Source organism: Labrus bergylta, chromosome 19, assembly GCF_963930695.1.
Source record: "Labrus bergylta chromosome 19, fLabBer1.1, whole genome shotgun sequence".
Classification (NCBI taxonomy): Eukaryota; Metazoa; Chordata; class Actinopteri; order Labriformes; family Labridae; genus Labrus; species Labrus bergylta.
This window is the reverse complement of record NC_089213.1, coordinates 14,878,920-14,897,963: the sequence shown is the minus strand read 5'-3', so window position 1 is coordinate 14,897,963 and position 19,044 is coordinate 14,878,920. Positions and strand designations below refer to the sequence as shown.

At 39.2% G+C, this 19,044-nt stretch overlaps 1 protein-coding gene across 1 annotated transcript in view; it reads left to right on the top strand.

Annotated features, from left to right (window-relative positions):
- Window positions 1-18,709, top strand: part of LOC136177126 (uncharacterized) — a 28,983-nt gene extending 10,274 nt beyond the window's left edge. The window contains exons 4-5 of the mRNA XM_065948353.1: window positions 3,669-3,736; window positions 18,577-18,709. Of these exons, the coding sequence (XP_065804425.1) occupies window positions 3,669-3,736; window positions 18,577-18,612 (104 nt within the window). The 3' untranslated portion in view covers window positions 18,613-18,709. The remainder of the gene's footprint in view (window positions 1-3,668; window positions 3,737-18,576) is intronic.
- Window positions 18,710-19,044: the final 335 nt, after the last annotated feature.

Below are 19,044 nucleotides of genomic sequence, written 5' to 3'. Positions count from 1 at the left end.
TGCCCTTCAGCTCATGTGAACGCGTGAGAGGCAGAGAAGGAGGCCAAAGTTTTCCCTCCTGCATTCTTCTCTCTTCTACCAGCTAATAAGCCTGTCTGCGAGCTGTTGCTAGGCTACACTAGTCTGTTGTTATTCTTTGGCAGGTGGTCTTTTCCTCCTTTTTGTCTGTGTGTGTGTGTGTGTGTGTGTGTGTGTGTGTGTGTGTGTATGTAGTGTGTGAGCAAAACAGATAATTGGAAAGAGGTAGAAGTGATATACAAACACGGTAAGTATGATAAGTGATTGACCATAGAGATCCGTAAATTGAAACAATGCTGATCTGTGCTGTCCTGCAATTCTACTCAATTCTTCACAATATTATCGCGCATTTTTGACCAGTTTTGTTCTGTGTGTGTGTGTGTGTGTGTGTGTGTGTATGTGTGTGTGTGTGTGTGTGTGTGAGAGAGTGTTTTACACAATCCACCTGTTCATGAAAAACAAAAGTGTTTGTGCACAAGATATCTTAACTGTTCCTTTAGCAGCATGCCCATCTGATGCAAGCTGCTCACATGAACTCGTTGAGCTTAGGCGATCTTTAAAGTATGGAAGTGGGGGGGGGGTAAAAAATGTTGTAACCAGGCAACACAACAAGGTCTTATGTATTGGGATAAGAGTTTTAAAGGGAAATACTTCAAAGCCCCTAAAGAGTACGAGACAACTGTCCCCATGTGGCTGTTTATATGGGGGTGGAAAGAGAGCTATAGCACAAGAGAAGCGTTATCTTCTCTAAGAGAGATCCATAGATCGTTTTTTAGGTGGGAGCAAGAGACTTGGTTATATGTCTAATCAATGTGTTTGTTTATAATCCGGATATCTGCTCTGCCGCCTCCCTCTTTTCCAGCCTCACTATTAACCCTTCTGTTCCTTGGAGATGATAGCCAAGACCTCTCTGCTGAGCCTCACATGAAATATTTATAAGTTATCATATAGAGACACAATGGTATAGACAACAAAACCAGAAGCCGGGGGAACAGTTAAATATTAAAGAAGTCGTATTTTCTCTGCACCAAGGCACAAAATGGCCCTAATAAACCTTAAGAGGATTTTAAAAGATTTACTAATATTTCACAGATAACTTGCCAAGTGTTGAGGTTTTTGGCTTTCAGAGCTCATTCTCCAGTCCGCACTCTGTTTTGGATCAGCCCCCCCCCCCCCCCCCCCCCCCGCCCACGCTCTGGCATTTTCAGATGCTCAAAGATGGAGGATGGTGCTATGAGTGAGCGCCTGGCATCACAAGACGTTTTGCTCTCCAGCACTGAATGCAAATGACAAAGCAGCCCTTTTTTTATTATTATCATTACTGCACTGCTTTGCATGGTGATAAATTACCTCTTCGCTGCAATTATCAATTGGATCTCGGCTCTAATGAGCTCATTTACCTCATTTCTGCATTGTAAGTGTGACTTTATGATAATATAATTTACAGCACATCAAAACATAAAAATAACACTGATTGAAAACAGTTATTATGCAATAAAAATCACCTAACATCTTAACATTTCGTATTATAATGATATGTTAATACGAGTCCTTTAAAAGCAGGAAGTCATTCATTACTATGGTTAAGGTTGATGAAACTTTTGTCAACATGGCATAAAACACTTTTGGCAAATCGCAGACAAGCTGCATGACGTACGGTAATAAGCTTAAGGACATTATGTTTACAGACACTCGGAACAGTTTGCTTCTATATTTGACAATCAGCTCAGACATTTACTAAATAAAGAATATGGATACGTCTAAAAACATTTGAGGAACGAAACAGAACAAATGTTACATTAAAGCCTCTGGAAACTCAAACACCCAGTAGCCTTATTTCAATCATATTAAGTCTTTATGTATATTCAGTCCAGTACAGTTAAAAGTAGTTTAGTTCAGTCCTCTTCAGTTCAGTACAGTTCAGTATGTAAAGTAGTAAGTATCTAAAATTGTTAAAAATAAGTTTCAATCCAACATCTTAATATTGTTATTTAAAGCCCTGTGTCCACCTAGCGTATTTGATGTTAATGCAGTTGTTTTGTCTTTTTGCAGAGCGTTTCAGCCGTCGCATTTGTTGCTTTTGAATGTGCACATTTCTGAATATGCCGTGTGTTTTTTGTAAATGTTCGTCAATTCAGCAGTTGCCGAGCGTGTGGCCCCTACCGGCCACCGTAGGTTTCTCCTGGTTAAATACATTTTAAATAAAAATAATAAAAGAAAAAAATCTATTTTTGAGAATATCTCTACTCATTTTAGCAGTAGAACATCTGCAGACTTTAAGCAAATGGGTCCAGATATGACAATGGAGATAGGGTTAGGGTTAGGGTTACACATACACATTGACAGCAAGTCACCATTTGTTTTTAAGAACACGATGCAGTACAAGTATGGTTTAACTGGAAAAAACAACAACAAAAAGTTCTGGATGCATATTTCTGGGCTTCTCTCATTTGGTTTGAACTGACAGTAGTGCAAGTTAACAGTTTGTTCCATCTTGTATTATTTAGAACTACCTGTGATTGTCGGTACAGCCTGTAGTGCATTAAACATTAAACAAAAAACTAAATGAAGAAAAAAAAAAGAACACATAAAAGAATAACATCTCGTCATTTGAAATAAATAAATAAATACAATGTAAAATATAAGACAAAATACAATACATGCTTTTAGGAGCAGTGTGTCATATTTATGATTTATGAAGTGCGTGGTCACAGCTTTTAGTGTCACAGGAGGCCCATACATTTGTGCCGTTATAGTTAACACCTCTTTCTCTTTTGCCTAGCTCTGTTGAGTGATGGTGTCAAATAGTCATAAACATGTTCGATGTGTTTCCAATGACATACTGCACTGTGGACACAAAGTTTCCCCACACAACTGATCTTAAGAAGCAGGCAGATCTTCGAGCTCTGCCATGTCATCATGCTGTTATTGATTACTCTTCCAACAAACCAAAGAACTTCAACACTAACTATTTTAGTGCCTTTCCACACAGGAATTGAACCAATCCACTGACATTTTCCGTTGGAACCAAATAACATTAAAAAAACTATTTACTAATTCAGGTCATTTCATTTTAAGTAAACTAAGTCCACATTTGGGATATCCATATTGACAGCTCAGATTTTTATTCTCTGTTAAATTCTAATATGGTTCTATCCAAGAATTGGCAGCTAAAAACTCCCTACTGTCTCGACAAGACAGTTTTATTGGACTTTTCAGCACCACTGGCGTTTTTGTGATATTGCACTGGAGCTGGGCTTTTACCTTTGTCCATGGAACCTTTCCAAAGCAATTTGTCTAAAGAGCTCACATGAACATATTGCTGCATTTTTACTCCGGTTCTATTGTATTTCTGAAATATTATACACAGACAGTTCACTGATCTCATCTCTTTACTTATTCATTCAGTTTGCCAAGGCAAAGCTGCCCAACCTTGTGAGATTGTTTATCTGTGCAGAAATACCTCAGACCAGCTCCTCATTGACACTTTCTTGGCTTGGCAGCATCATTGAACATGATTCTTTCTTTCCCATTCTTCAGGCAGATTCTGTTTTTTTATCTTCTCCACCTTTCTCTCTCTCTTTCTCCATCCTTCAACCACTTCTTTATTTTCTTCTAATCACATGTCTAATCTCCTCTCTACCTTGCAGCATTTGGAGCCCAGGTGCACCGAGCCAACTGTCCTTCAGGATTCAGGTGGCGGTTCCCTTTCCAACAGGTGAGGCCGCTTACAATCTCATTCCTTCCTGTCCCTGACGTTTGGTGCCAGCTCTAATCTGTGTTCCTGAATTTCACGTCCCACTGTAATTTAAGTGGGAGTCTTTGCGTGCCCGCTGCAGCTGCGACTCCGTTCCCTGTTGATTCTTATTTTATTTCATGAAAGTGTCAGCTTGTATTACATGTAAAGACGCTGCCATCGCGCAATAAATCTTCCTCAGTAGAGATTAAACAATCTTTGTGAGAGTGATGCTGAATACAAGTCACATTAGATTGGACAACGCGGCACACATGGGAATAAGAAAACAATGGTTTGTGTGTGTTTCAATATGAATGAGTGCGTATGGGCATGGAGGCTTGTGTTTTTTTTTGTGGTGTGTCTGTGAGTGCATTTGAGTGTAAAAACTTGACTCGCGCTATGTAATTGAATATAGGGAAAAGGGGCTTTTATTTGTGCTGGTGTCACTTCTGATGGATGCCCCTCATAAGACAAGCACAATCAGGGATCATTTCTCATCTTTCCTCCCACTCCTTACCCTTCCTCTCCATCATATTTTATTCCCATAGACCAACACCAACTCCTTTTTTTCCCCCTCTTTCTTTGTTGGCTTTGGTAGCTGGTGGTGTCACAGTGGATTTCATGCTGCCACATGTTGTGTCTGTTCTGTCCTAGTTGAGAATGATTCCGGCTGTCTTTGATAATAAGTCCTATGACCATCACAAGGCCATGCAAACTGGCAGAGCTTTAGAACAGACGGAATTCCATTTGCTATATATACGTAGATCATTTCTTTACTTTTAAGACTACAAATTCTGCATTGGGGACAACCACTGAAGAGGTTCTTTGAGGCCACATTATTCTTCTATTATTTATCAGTGGGTTTTAGTAACAGCTGGTGCACATTTCCTCCATCCTTTGAGTGTCTCGTTTTGGATGTAAGCCATTTTTGGGAGCTGCCATGAGTTCTCAAGAGTGGAACATGTCTCATGTTGTGTGCACGTCTTCACACACTACAACACTTGCTGAGAATAGACGTTAAGTGTAGCATGCTAGGTTCTTGATTCGGCTTGCAATCGGATCGTGAACATGCTGGAATTTTCCAGACTTTGAGTTAAACACTGACCACCTCACCAAATAACTGCAAACACAAGTTAAGCCTCCTCGTTTACAGTAAACACACTTTTGCCCTAATGAAAGGATCAGTGTTCAGTGAAGGCACCCCTTGCTCCGGTTCTGTCCCTATATCCTACTGATTAGTTAGATAACCTACCCTATGACCATAAGCTGCCACCACAACCAAAACCTTGAAGAGACCCAGGCTCTGTACATACAAGCTCCAGGTTGTGACAATGCTGATAATACCTACCCTACCACATGGCCCCTGATGGCTCCCATAACGCAAAGCGTGTAGACCGATGGGCAGCAAGATCCAGGACATCACCGGGGTTGTCTGGTGTTTCACTCAATTAGTCCCCCGACACCTTGGGAAGGCCGTACAGTAACTCCAGCGTCCCAGCACAGTCACCCCCCTCCATGCTAGCTCTCACAACGAGGTAGCTCATAAACTAAACTTTTTTGATTTGACCAGTATTTTGCAAATCATGAGAACAGCATTATACAAAGCAAGCACTGCACTGTCCTTGTCGATTAAAGAGCACTGCAGGACTGCAAACTCCTCCAACCGATGCCATGCTTATTTGGTTATATGCCACCCATGTTTCACTGCTTTGATTAATTTGTTTTATTTAAATCAAGAATGTCTTTTAAAATGTAAACAGAAGTAATTAACATTTAACATGATGGTAAATGACACGAAACATCCAAAAACACTGAAATAATACTTAAACAGGACTTAACATTCTGAGTTCTTATATCAGACATGTGTCAGTGACTTTTGATATGGATGCCATGCAAAAAGTAAAGGTAAACCAACAAAGGGAACACTTTGACTTATTTTATTTACTAGGTCATCCATTATTTTGTTCCTCCCTGCTTTGACATAACCACTTTTGAGGTTGAGGGTTAACTTAATTTGGTTATTAAAGCTCATGTGATTTGATCTGATTAAGAAAGAACACTGAATTTAATACTGGTGGCCATCAGCGACAAGCATGCTCATTTCTATACAGTTATTTTTTAAACTGTAACTATTGAGGCAGGATAGATATCTGCCAAGACAGCCTTTTTTTGCCTTGGCAGAGATTCACAAAGATGTATTCTTTTGGTTGTTAAAAGGGAACAGGATGAGATTTTTCATCCGTAAACACTGCTTACAAGTGTACATGGGAGGATCAGCAAAGAGATAAACTGCTTTGACAACAGGGGTGTTTCCCAAATACAGCCAAAGAAAATACAAACCACAAAGAATATCCATGTTGCAACGCATCATTATGTCTCCGGCTTTGTAAAGCAGCTGCTGTAATGACAACTACGTGCTTATCAACAATCTTTACCACACTGTGTCTATAGATTCAACACTTCTCCTTCTCTTGTAAGCTGCCAGAGGAGATGAGAAAAGCATTCTTTGAAATCACATCCGGACTTTGTTGTATTCTTCAATTGTCCAAAATGACAAAAGTGAAAGTTATTTTGTCTTTTTTTTGATGCTGTCCTTCTAAATAAAAACCTACAGTTATAACAGTGAAAACCTCAAATTCTATTGATTTCAATGTGTCAATAATTAGGACATAAGTTTGAATTATCTTATTATCTGCAAAACTCAGCGGTAATGTAAGCGTGTTTGCATACAGCATTCACCTTCAAACAGTCTCAGATAAAGTATTCAGAGTTAGATAGAGCCTGTGTATACCATGTCACTCTGCATAATGTGTCAGCGGAAACCTCAGGTGTTGAAAAATGAAAGCCAATGAGGAAGTGCAAAATCCTTCAGCTTGTTAAGTGATGCTTGACGCTGGATGCAGAAGCACCGGAAGTCACATCCACAATCCCCATTCAAAAAAAGCCTGTTCAGAAATTAGCATGTTTACAGCCTGGTTCAAAAAATAAAAAATAGGTCTGATCAGCACATGTCACGATGGGCACACACTGCACGGGGGGTGTTTTTTTTTTTTGATAACTCATCCGCTTTGATACCATGAAGGACAAGCGTTATTCATAATTAGGCGCATAGCTGATCTGATTGACAGATGGGTGCGATGTAACGGTTTATCAAGAGGCTTGAAACCTGCCTCAGTTAGGTTGACTGAAAGTTAGGCTGAGACAGCATTTTCAGCATGTCAACCTATCACTGACGGGACTGCAAAGCCCCCCTGCAGAAACAGAAGGGATCACTCTGGCTTCGTCCATTAATATTTACAGTCTATGATGGATATGGCAAGACATTTATTGTTCTTTGCATTCATTCATAATGACCAAAATTATACACCAACTACATATTAGATTCCAATGCAGATTTAACCAGCATCCACATGAAGTTAGTCATATTAGACAGCTGTCTCTGTTATCTTAAACAGAGACCCCTGTCTGCAGTGCAGTTCTTACACAGAACAAATACGTTGAATTACATAAGGCTATATGATTACATACAGTTCTTTTTTTTATTACTTTATTCCACTTCTGTCTATATTTATACGCTGCCTGTCGCTCATCCATATAACTCTCTTACTTTATTACTCTCTCTGGGAACTCGGTCAGATTCAACATGATTCATACAAAAGAGTAAAAAGCTTAATTTCGAAACATTTTGAGAATCCTAGAGTTACTGCTTCAGACTTAATTTCACTATTCACAAGCTATAATGAAATCACAAATGCTATTGTACAGGGTCTCTGCAGAGCAGCAGCCGGCATAATTGTCACGTTATTATTGTATTCTTTCTTATGCTCCGACTGGCAGAATGATCAAGGTCCTTACGTTCTGATTCACTTTAAAAATTATTTGGGCGCATTAAAAACTAAACCATTTGGTCCTTTTAAAACAAACTCTAGTGCGATTTGTCGGATAGTTCGTTTGGATTGGAGTGGTGTGAATGCTCAAATGAACTCTGGTGCAGACCAAAGAACCAAACTCTGGTCCGCTTAAATACAGGGGTCTTGGTGCATCAGAGTTTGTTTTATCACAGGTTGGAATTCATTCCGTACCAAATAAGGGAAGCAAACCAATGCATTGTGGGTCAAATTTGACCGTCTCTAAACATAGTCAAATAGGTTTGATGAGTGTGGCTAACGTAAGGATTGCTAACAACACCAGCCTTCAGTCCTCCTGGCAGATTAACGTCCACATGCCTGTGCTAAATGTGGTTACACATTGTTTGGTCGATTGCTGGTTTAACCTGACACTGCCAGCAAAATGACTTTATCTCCATTTATAGATCATTATACTGCCAGACTGTGCAGCCTTACGAGATGCCATTCTTCCTCTGTCCCAGCAGTTCCCAAAGTGGGGGTCACAAGACCCTGTTAAGGGGGTTGTGAGATTCCTTCCAAAAACATTTTAGAATGGAAAATGTTTTAAAATTGCATATTTCACCCATTCAGTTTGAAATATATCTAAAAAAAATAATATTAGGTATTTGAGCTACTGTGTGGTGTTCTAATGCTGGTGTTTGGAGAGGCCTGAAAGTGTGCGTGGCTGTGCGCAATGTCAAATGTTTTAAGCATCTCCAGGGACAATGGGGGTCCCCAGTCTCTAGCACCGTTATATTGGGGGCTGAAAAGTCTGGGAACCCCTGCTTTACAGCACCAACTTGTGGCGAGTGGCTACGGTACACAAGATTTGAAAGGCTTTGGTGCGCTTGACAAAAGTGCAGTGTGAAAGCAAACTGAACCAAATGAAAAATGAAACAATGTCATGATCTCACCCCTGAATTCAAGTCCACCGGACTTCAGATGTGAAAGCCACCTCAATCCTCAAAAATAACAACACATTGTCTTGTGATTAATAGAAAAACTCCAACCGGTTGTGAGTAAAAATATTGTACTTGAAGTCGCCTTATTATTATTGATATTGGTAGCTGTCCTATATAAACTTGTCACATATACTGGTTTTCAAACACTTCACCAGAAGTGACCATACTTGGACCAACGGTGGATACACAGTTTAATGTCTTTGTCTTTGTTGACAGGCCGCCATCATAGTGATTTGCTAGTCGAAGTTGGTCATGCCCTCAAGCATTTTTCGCTTAGTCGTTTATTTAACTCTAACTATATATAATGTAATAAACAAGATGAACATCACGCTGTATCGAAAAAAAAAAATCTATGTTACATTCATAATCAAGTGGTTGTGGCTATGATTTCAAACAATCAAGCTTCTTTTTAACCAGTATAGTCTCCCTCTGCTGGCCATTTGAGGGTATACAGACATGAGGCACTCTCCTATTGGCTAAGCTTTAAAAGAGAGATGCTGGGTAAGCACTCCTACATCATGTATCAACACCTTCAAGGCCAGTGCATACAAAATGTTCCTTTAAATAAGTCCAATACAGGTCCAAGATACATTTCCCTACAGGGACAAAGAGCGAGGTATTTTATCTTTTATTTTTATCTCATCTCATCACATCATGCCTTATCATTGGTACGGTGATTATTTATTTTCATGATTTTTATGAACTCAGGCTGAGCTCTCACTTGATTTTGTTGAAATAGCTAATGAACCAAAGGTGTGGTTGTTTTGAAATGAAGCGTGGTCAGGTGCAAAGCTGGCACGTTCCTATCTTGAGGAGTCAGAAAATTGACTGCCCCTTAGACCACCGGAAACCTAAAGTCTAAAGTCTATGGAGCAGTATGTTCCTGCAAAGACTTACGGACATACATCAGTGAGTTCACAAAGCACTGAGCTTGTTCCACACACGATGCACGACAGCTCACCTACTCCACAATTAAATATCCGTGAATTTTCTGATACATTCAAATGTCATTTTTAATGGAATAGAAGGCTGGGAGGTGACTTGCTTTTGTTTCGGTTTCTGTTCTGAAACACATGTCGAAGCACACACACTCAAATGCTCTCATGCAACAGAGAGTTTGGATTTACAATTAATCTTATACATAACGATTAGTGCCACCGTTAAAATAGCCCACAGCTATTAATATGGCTTGTCCACAGTCCATTATTAGAGAATATGGATCATGGATTCCGGCAGAGAAAATAACTAAATACATGTTTACAGCCTACATTATTTCATGTGAAACACAGAACATCAGTTAACATCAATCCTGACTGATCTTACAGGCGTGTCTTGGGATTTTAATTATTGATAAACTTACACTTTTGTGCCTCACTTGGAAATGTTCACCATGTGTTTTTGATTGTTTCTGATGTTGCGGGAATAATTAAACGAAATATAACCAAAGTCCACCATCAACATATTTCAAACATTGTCCCTTGTGTGTTTCTGTGTATTTAGAGGCACAATGACAGGAGATAAGTTAAGTGACCTGGCCGGAGTTGTGCCATGTGCCTCGATTGTGCGCCATCCAAAAATGTAGTCGGACAAGCCCCAAATCACACGCTTTAGACGACCCGCTTCACGCCGTCAAAATCAGCCACTGTGTCTTTAATCCTACAGTTGTGTCTGCCTGTGGAGTGTCATACATCTAATAGGTGTGAATAAGGAGCTTAAACGGCGGCCTTTTTCACCTTGTGTGACGAACAGCAGTTTGCCAGAGGGGCTGATTTCTCAGTTGGCTTCAAACAGATCGTTTAATAGCGGCTCAAAGGACAGAAGCACTTCACGCTGTCATCTTTATTCCTCTCCTTTTTTTTTTTGTGAGACAGGATTACTCCTTGTTGTGGTGAAATACGTACATATTAATAATGGGTTTCATCAACTTGGCCAAAATACTAAACATAGCTCTTTAAAGTTACATGGCACTATTGCCTAGTTCAACTAAAAAAAGAATGTGTGGAGGGGTGGGGTGGGCAACAGAGAAGAAATGAATGGGAAAAGGTAAAAAGGGCTTTAATTGTCAGGCTTACGGACAGTCGGAGTCGTGAAACTCAGGAGAAGATTCTTCGGTTTTAGGCTTTAGAGATACTCATCTTGACTGTACTCATTAATTTTCCAAAAATAAGCCATTGTGAGGGATAGCAACACTCACAGTCCCTTGATGTCTACACTTAGTCGAAGAGAGCGTGACAGTATTCCTCCCCGTGTCTCAACAAGCCAAATGAGTAAACATGCACCCCGTGGTGCGTGTAGGAGAGTATAGCTCACAGTCATGTGGAACACCTCCACCCACCTCCTCACACAGACGACAGGGGGGAGGAGATGAAGGCGCAGGAAGAGAATGGTGAGGTATGAGACAGAGAAAGTGAGGGAGAGGAGGAGGGGGAGGGAGCTTCTTGGATTGTTCTAAAAATCTTATCTGTGTTAATCTGATACTCTGAAGTAGTTATAGCTGAAGGGTGCTACTATCAGCATGGTAAAGTTTGTGATCCAATACCTGCACGATGCATATTATCAAGCTTTTTTCCATTTATCTTGTATTCATTACTAATTACATGAGACTAAATGGCCAAGCAGAGTACAGTCTATAATAACAGACAACCATGTTAGAGGCTTTTTATTGAATATGTATTTTTATTTTATATTTTGACCCTTGTCTAAAATGTTAACATTGAGGAGGCGGGCTTCATGACCTACACTGCAGCTGGTCATAAGGGGGGATTTTTGAGATTTTCTTTCCTTTACTTTTGGGGAGCTGTCATGTCATTGAAGTTTTTAAACAATCTAAGGTTACATCCTACAGTTTAAATAATGACTTAAAGTTCCTAAAACTTGTGAAACCTTTTTTTTTATGTATTTGGTGAAATTTCGAAGGTAAAAAAATAATACATTGTCCCTACACCTGTCAGATATAGGGGCAGTTACAAAGGAGATTTTTTTTTTTTTCTTACATTTAACTCTGGGGAACTTATTTGGCTAAAGACTAAAAGACCAGAGCAAAGGTTTCAAATTAGACCCATTATTTTACTCAAGTGGAAGTCAAGATACTTGTGTAAAAAAACAGAGATACTGAAAAAGGTATCTCTGACAGTACATGTAGGTTAAAAGGGCGTATCTAAGGGCTGTTTATGTACCAAGCCGCCTGAACCTCAAGTCCTATTCAGAAGAATATTCTTCAATCATTTTACTACGAACTAAAAACAGGTTGAAAATGATGAAGGTAAACTTTGCTTCAATCAGTTAGATGGCTCAGACCTTTGTTGTCTGGTCTGATTCATTTTCAGACACATCTTTGCAAGTTCTCCTTGTATGTTGTATTACCTGGCTCAGGGATTCAGTAGTAAAGAAAACAGCACTTTCTTTGTGTTAGCTGATTATTTATATACAAAAATAAAAGGCTTTGTGTACTTTAATAAACCTCGACAGTCACTTCAGGAACACAAGAGTAATCAGAGAAAAAGAAGCAAAAGTGTTTCTTTTAACATGAGATGGATTAGCCTACAACTCAAAGATGAAAGGGAATGAACTGGGCCGAAAGGCAAAATGTCCAATTGATTGTGTTTTTTTTAAAAAGGGTTAGTTTTGTTGCAGCATTTGCTCCAGTAGAATATTTCATGAAAAAGGAACGTAAGAAATCAATTCTGTTTTCTATCATCTAGAGTGCTGCTTTTCAGCGGCATCAAAGGCACAGAACAAAAAAAATAGCTTTGAAATGAAATAGTTCAACCTTTTTCAATCCCTCTTAAATTCCACAATGCTTTTCATCAACACTCTCTTTGTGCCACTCTATTTTCTCCAGATTTATAATGCCATTTTTTTCTTCCTCTGCCCCCCTTTGTGCTTCCACTGAGCATGTGGGATTGAGGCAGAAGGCAAGGGGAGGAGTTGATTACCGGAACCTCGACAAAAAAATGGTGAGGGTGACATCGGTGTCAAACTGTCGCTACTTGATCTGTGTCAGACACGAGGCAGGGTGAGGGGTGAGCACTGCAGCATTTTACGGTTCAGCACTGCTATTTTTGGAACTCCAGGAAAAGAAAGTGAAAAGAAAGAAACGTTTTTTTTTCCAAGCCATTACACCCTTTATTGCAGCCTCACCTTCTTGGTACTCTCTTCTTTTGCTCCACCTTTTCTTCTTGTCTGGGGTAATCTCCCTTCAAATCTCTCTCACTTCATCCCTGCACCTTCCTCCACCTCCACTCAATTTAGTCTCTGAATGCGTTCAAGTCTTTGTAGATTCTTCTTCTTAACCTCATATTATCTCAGAATACGTCATGAAAAGACAATTAATATGTCACGTTTTAATCCAACATATTAATGTTTGCTGATATCAATGTGCAGTAGGCCGGCTTTAAACCAATGTTTTCTCTTCTTTGACTTATGTATCAATGGATAATTTTGCTTTTTACGCCTTTATTTTAGAGATAGGATAGAGGCAGAAATCGGGGGGAGAGAGAGAGAGAGAGAGTGGGGAATGAGCCACAGGTCGGATTTGAACCGGGGCCATCTGCTCGTAGGACTACTACCGCCATACTTGGGTTGTAACACGTCAAACTAACCAATAGGCAGAAGAAAAAAAAAAAGAATCATATTTGTTTGAAAGTTTTCTGTCTAGAATATTGTCTATTTTGTTTAGTTTTTAAGGAAATCATTTATTTGTTTAAACAAAATGGATTTACACGGTGAGATTTCCCTTTCAGAAGTACAGTATATCCTGTTTGGGAATAACTGCTTTGAGATTAACAAAGGATACCGAAATAGAAAGTTGATATGAGATTGTGTTTCTGACGCCTGCACTGGTTGGACAGAGATGCGATTTGGCAAGGAAGCTTGTGAAAAACAGTGAGGGATTTTTGTCTGTGAGGAAGCAAGAACAAGAAAACGAAGGATTTTTTGTTGACCATCAAAGTGATGGCATAAAAGGCATATCACTAGCAGCCCAATATTTTCCTGTCATCCAAACAGCATCCAACTGTTATCCTCGCCTTGATATTTTTTTTTTGTTGTTGTATTTCATCCTTTGGACGTGAGCAAAGGCACAAAGATGCACAAGGCAGTGTGCAGGGATTGGCGTGGATGCACACACACACACACACACACACACACACACACACACACACGTTCAGATATACATATTTATGGAATATATCTGTCTCTTACTTCCAGACAAAAATGCACATGCCAAAACACACACACCAGCTATTTGTTGTTTTTTTTTACCAAGAAAGCACCCATACCTCATCACTCCTTAAGACACGTGTTCACAAGTGCAGCACCCTCTGTTCACGACAGTGCAGTGTGGGGTAAGTGAGCACAATCAATCAGTAATCCAGCTTCCTGCGACTGCTCCCAGATTTCTTCCCTTTTGCCCTCGAGTGTCTTGAATATTTAGACTGTTTGACATCAAATGCATACATGAATGCTAATGAAGCAGATCTCAGTCCTCTAATCGCACACACCAATATACACACGCGCGCAAAAAAGAGACTGGGCATGAAGAAGCAGCGGGATGTAGTCAGGAGAAACTCATCACAGAAACCAATGCCGGATGCAGGTGTCTGTGTAGTTTATGGCTCGATGATTGTTCAGCCTTACCTCATTTTTGACCGTTTTTGTTTTTCAAGGTTTATGTAGGATATTGTTTGTGGACACAGTGCAGACTGGGAGTGATCTTTTTGTTTGTTGCTTCAAGATAATAGTCCCTGTCATGTTTGATGCACAGAGGAGGGAAAAAGCCAGTTTGAAACATCCTTTTTTTTTTGTGGTGGTGGTGGTTTCTTATTCTGCTTGAAAGTGAAACCAGTAATAAGGCATGCTGAATGCAGCCGCCCCCTGAAGTGCCTGTCTATCAAGGATCCCATCTGAGATCAATCCACACAGTCAGTCAGTTCCTTCACACATCTACAACCATGTATCACCCTCGCAGTCATGTCCTGAGGCTCAAAAACAAATGATGACCTTCATCTTCATCTGCTGTATTCCTGAAGTGTATTCCTTGTAGCATTATGCTAACGCCTAGATTTAAAAATGAGTACAAAATCCACAAAGTCTGACCCCAGTCCCTCCAGAGAAAAGACTTCCAGACCTTGGACACACAATCATATTTCCAGCGAAACAGCCATGATAAATGAACAAACACAAACACGGCTAAACTTGGGAAATAAGAAATGTAAATGCAGGCACTCCGGAGGGGCCCGAGATCAGGCTCGGAAGAATCTGCCTCTGAATGATATTCAGGGAGTCGGCTGAGCGCCAGACGTCGTTTTGTTGTGTTTAAGTTTCTGGTGGAAAATCAATTTGCTGTTCGCCGAGGCATTTATTCACAGCACTTTCTATGTTTCCATGGAGCTGTTGTTGCTATTGAATGTGGCTTTTATTTGTAGCGGAATCTCAAATAATCTAGTCGGAATATACACATAATACAAATCATAAATACACTGACGCCCCCCTCAAGAGGCTGTGTGAACGCTCTTGGGAAGTACTGCTTTCATAAGAAATAAGAAATCACATATTCTATCTGGAGTGTGTTTGTATTGTACCTTTTTACTGTGCATTCACAGACTGACACAGCATGCAATCAAACCTGCAGAAAATAGCTGCAAAAGCAATGATTTTATGAAGTCAAACGGAAAATACCACCTTGCCAGCCCTCCAGGTTTTCACTACGGGTTCTCCAGATATTCCAGGAACTGCAAGACACTCAGCTCTTTTATTTGGCTCTGTGGCCGAGAGGAGTGTGTAGTGCACTTTAGGAATCCCGTCCATTTAAAAGAAATGCCGAGGACAGACACGCAGCATCAAATTACCCATCTCTATGCACACTGCCATGATAAAACTGTTTGTTTGAGCCTCGGGCATTTCATTGTTCATGCTACTCAGAGTCTACATCAGACACTGGAGCCAGTGCAGGGCAGAGCCAGCCTCCTGCTTTCAGGCAATTATTATTATTGTTATCGACATGTTGGATGTCACATCTTTAGCAAGTATCTGTGTCAAAATGTACGAGAAGCTTGTGCAAGTATGTCAAGCTATATTTAGAATACTTTCATTATATCTGCTCAGTCTATTTTTTTGGTGATTTCTCATTTTAAAACCAGAAGAAATATTGAAAGATTGAAAAAAAAAAAAGAATACAACGATCGAATCACAAAAATACTAAAATCAAGTTTTGTACAGAATAAAACGAACAAATGAGACACTAAAATCTGTCTAAGAAATGGTATGCAATGCCCTTTGTCCAAAAGTTTCATGTATAAAAAAAAAACTTAATTTAGATATAGCATTCACTAACCCTACACTTGTATGTAGAAGTACAAGCTTATGGAACTGTTCTCTATAGCAGAGAAAATGTTTAGTGAGTGTAGTAGCTGAATGGAACACCATCAAGGTCTCCTCTCAAGAAAGACCTTACTGGGCTGTCATTGACCAATCAAAATCAAGTTTCAAAACAGCTGTGCAATTATACTTATTAACCAATCACTACTGACTACAGACTAGGGACTTATCTGACTGGTTTGAAATAAACAAAGTAAGGACCCTTGAAAAATCACAGGTTATAATTGAAATTAAATAGGATTAATTAGTTTTACAGATTAATTGTTTGCAATGCACTTAATGTTGGGTCTTTGTAGATAATATAACAAAGAGTAAAGTCTTTAAACTTTCTGTTTCGCAATGTGTCTTGAGATAACATTTGAAATGAATTGGCGCTACACAAATAAAGATTGAGTGATTGTAACAAAAATACAAATCTCAGATTATTGTTGAAAACAAACTGTACCAACTGTTGACTGTGATTTGTTTGTGACTTTGATCCAGTGAGTTGTAACACTTTTATGCTTGCATGTTTTTTTTGTCTTCCGTGTTTTATTGTGGTGTGGTGTGTCAGCTCAGGAGTCTGCTGGCACTGAGTCCAGCTTTTACAGAGTGTCAGTTTGTAGAGCAACAGGGACTCATAAACAAGAGCACGATTTCTCTCACTCACACTTTTAAATGCTCTTTTAAGGTGTTACTTTCTATTGTAACAACATCATTAAAGAGGAAACATACCAATGTTAGGAGAAGATGATCATGTTAAATCTGATCACGGGGCATTTAAGTGATACGATGTGCAGGTAAGAGGATATCCCAATAACGATTGTTTTACAAGTGATGCAAATTTTCTCCATTTTTTTTATTTTAGTTCTCATAACTAAGTTGACAAATCTGAGAAAGTGAAAGTACATGCTGCAAAGAGTTTCTTAACGCCGGCTTTCTGTTGGGCTGCAGGGGATTCCGAGTGCACTTAAAAGTTTATGTGGTGTGTATACTGTCAATGTGATACTCATACATAAACAGCCAGACTATAGGAGGATGAAAACCAAGTATACAGAAAACAGTCAGAACTTTCAGTTTTTATGACTTCAGTTCATATGACATCTACAGCATAGAAGTAAAAGACATAGAGCAAACATACCATAGAAAATACATTAGGTCACAATACTAGCCATTATCTAGTTGCTTATAAGCATGCTAATTAGAAGCATACCAACTGCTTATTATTAAGCACTTATTAGTATCTTATTCTACATGAACAAATTCGATAGCTAATAGACCATTAGCTAAGAGTTTACCCTCAATAGCCTCCTAATGACTGCTTATTGATAGTAAGATAGGAAGTTGTTTTTCATGAATTGTGATCTTAATGCTTTGCTAAGTATGGCCCCTTATAAGGTAGAAGTAAGAAAAAGCATATTAAGACAGCTTCCTAACTTACTATGAATAGGTGGTAATTAGAAGTCTATTGAGGGCAAACTCTTAGTTATTGGCCTTTTAGCTTTAGACTATACAGTCATGTAGAATAAGATACTAAGCACAAAATAATGACAAATAAAAGCAGACAGTACGCTACTAATTAACATGCTAATAAGCAACTAGTCAAGGCTTAATACTGTGACCTTTATTTAAAGTGGTACAAAAATATGTAAATAGGAAACAAAGCATAAGTGGCATTTCAGCCAGAAAAGATGATTTTCTTTGGAAAGGGTTGGTGGAGGAGAACAGATGGACACTGAGTCACAGGTTGTGTTAAAAGTAAATGTATAAGTGAACAAACATTGAAACATGGTAGTTTGGTTTCTACTGCAAGTTTTCAGATTTTTTTTTAATTTTGCATGCTTTTGGGACGCACTTCCTAATCTTTGATCAATTTATGAAAAGTCCTATTAGCAACTTTCCAGTTTCCTCAAACATTTCCAAATGTATCAATTTATTGCAAAATTTACTTTTATTCAAAAATATTTGCCTGATCAGTTAAGCCAAGGTTAATTTATGAAGCACATTTAAAACAGTTGTTATGTGACTACATATCTCAGTACTTAACCTCCATGTCAACTTCTTAAAGCTACAGTATATATCAGGATCATTTCAGCTGCTGAAGCAGCTCCTCCCTGACTCTACTCGTTTTCGATGTTTTAAATGGGAAGAGAGCGTATGCAGCAGCAGCAGCAGGCAGCTGCCCAGACCAAAAGCGCAAACCTTTTTCCGAGCGCTCCACATTTCTTGAAAAACCTTAAACTTTTCAGAAAGCCACTGTTGATGTCACCAGCGCTTATTTCAAAATTTAAGATATCGCTCAAATTTATGCATCCCACAGCTCGTGGCTTGTACCCAATGAAAAACAATTATCTCAAATATAAAATATGCATTAATAAGCAACGGGCAGTAATACAGCAGTCATTGTCAAAAGACTGTTGCACATTCATTCTCAGCAAAGGGCTCCCGAGCGCACAGGCAGCGTCTTTTTTGCCCGGAAAGAACACTAGGTGGACAAGGGGCCTAATTCAACAAGACCAAAGAGATACTTTTTACTACTGTTTATCTTTCTGAAGAGATAACATGAAAGTCCATGCACACTTACAGTAAATCTCTGTTGTCTTTTCTCTGTTTTCAGGTGAGAGGAAACCTGGCCAAACACAGCCAATTTTGATGCCAGCCAGAGTGACCCGAAGTCATTGTGTTCCTGCAAAAGACACTGAATTACCCTATCTGTAGCCTAATAAATAGATTTGCTTCATGAGACCATAGTTAACTTTTATGGGTGATTACTTCTTTTTTGAGACTAATCTGCAGTGAGACTGATCAAATGAAGCAGACTCATCCTACTCCGAGCTTCAGTTCATTAGTGAGCATCTGTATGCCGTGCACAAGTTAGTCTTTAATACAAAATGCAAACTGTATGCATTTCCCAAATAAATTGAGTGATGCGTATTAATAGCAGAATCTCATTGTGTTGTGGTGATAGTGAAATAGCGATTATTCAACAGTGCAGTCATTTTTGCCAGCGGACCTTCTCATACATAATGCATCCAAATCATTGCATTTTTCCTCCATTCTGGGCTACAATGCATATTTCATCAAG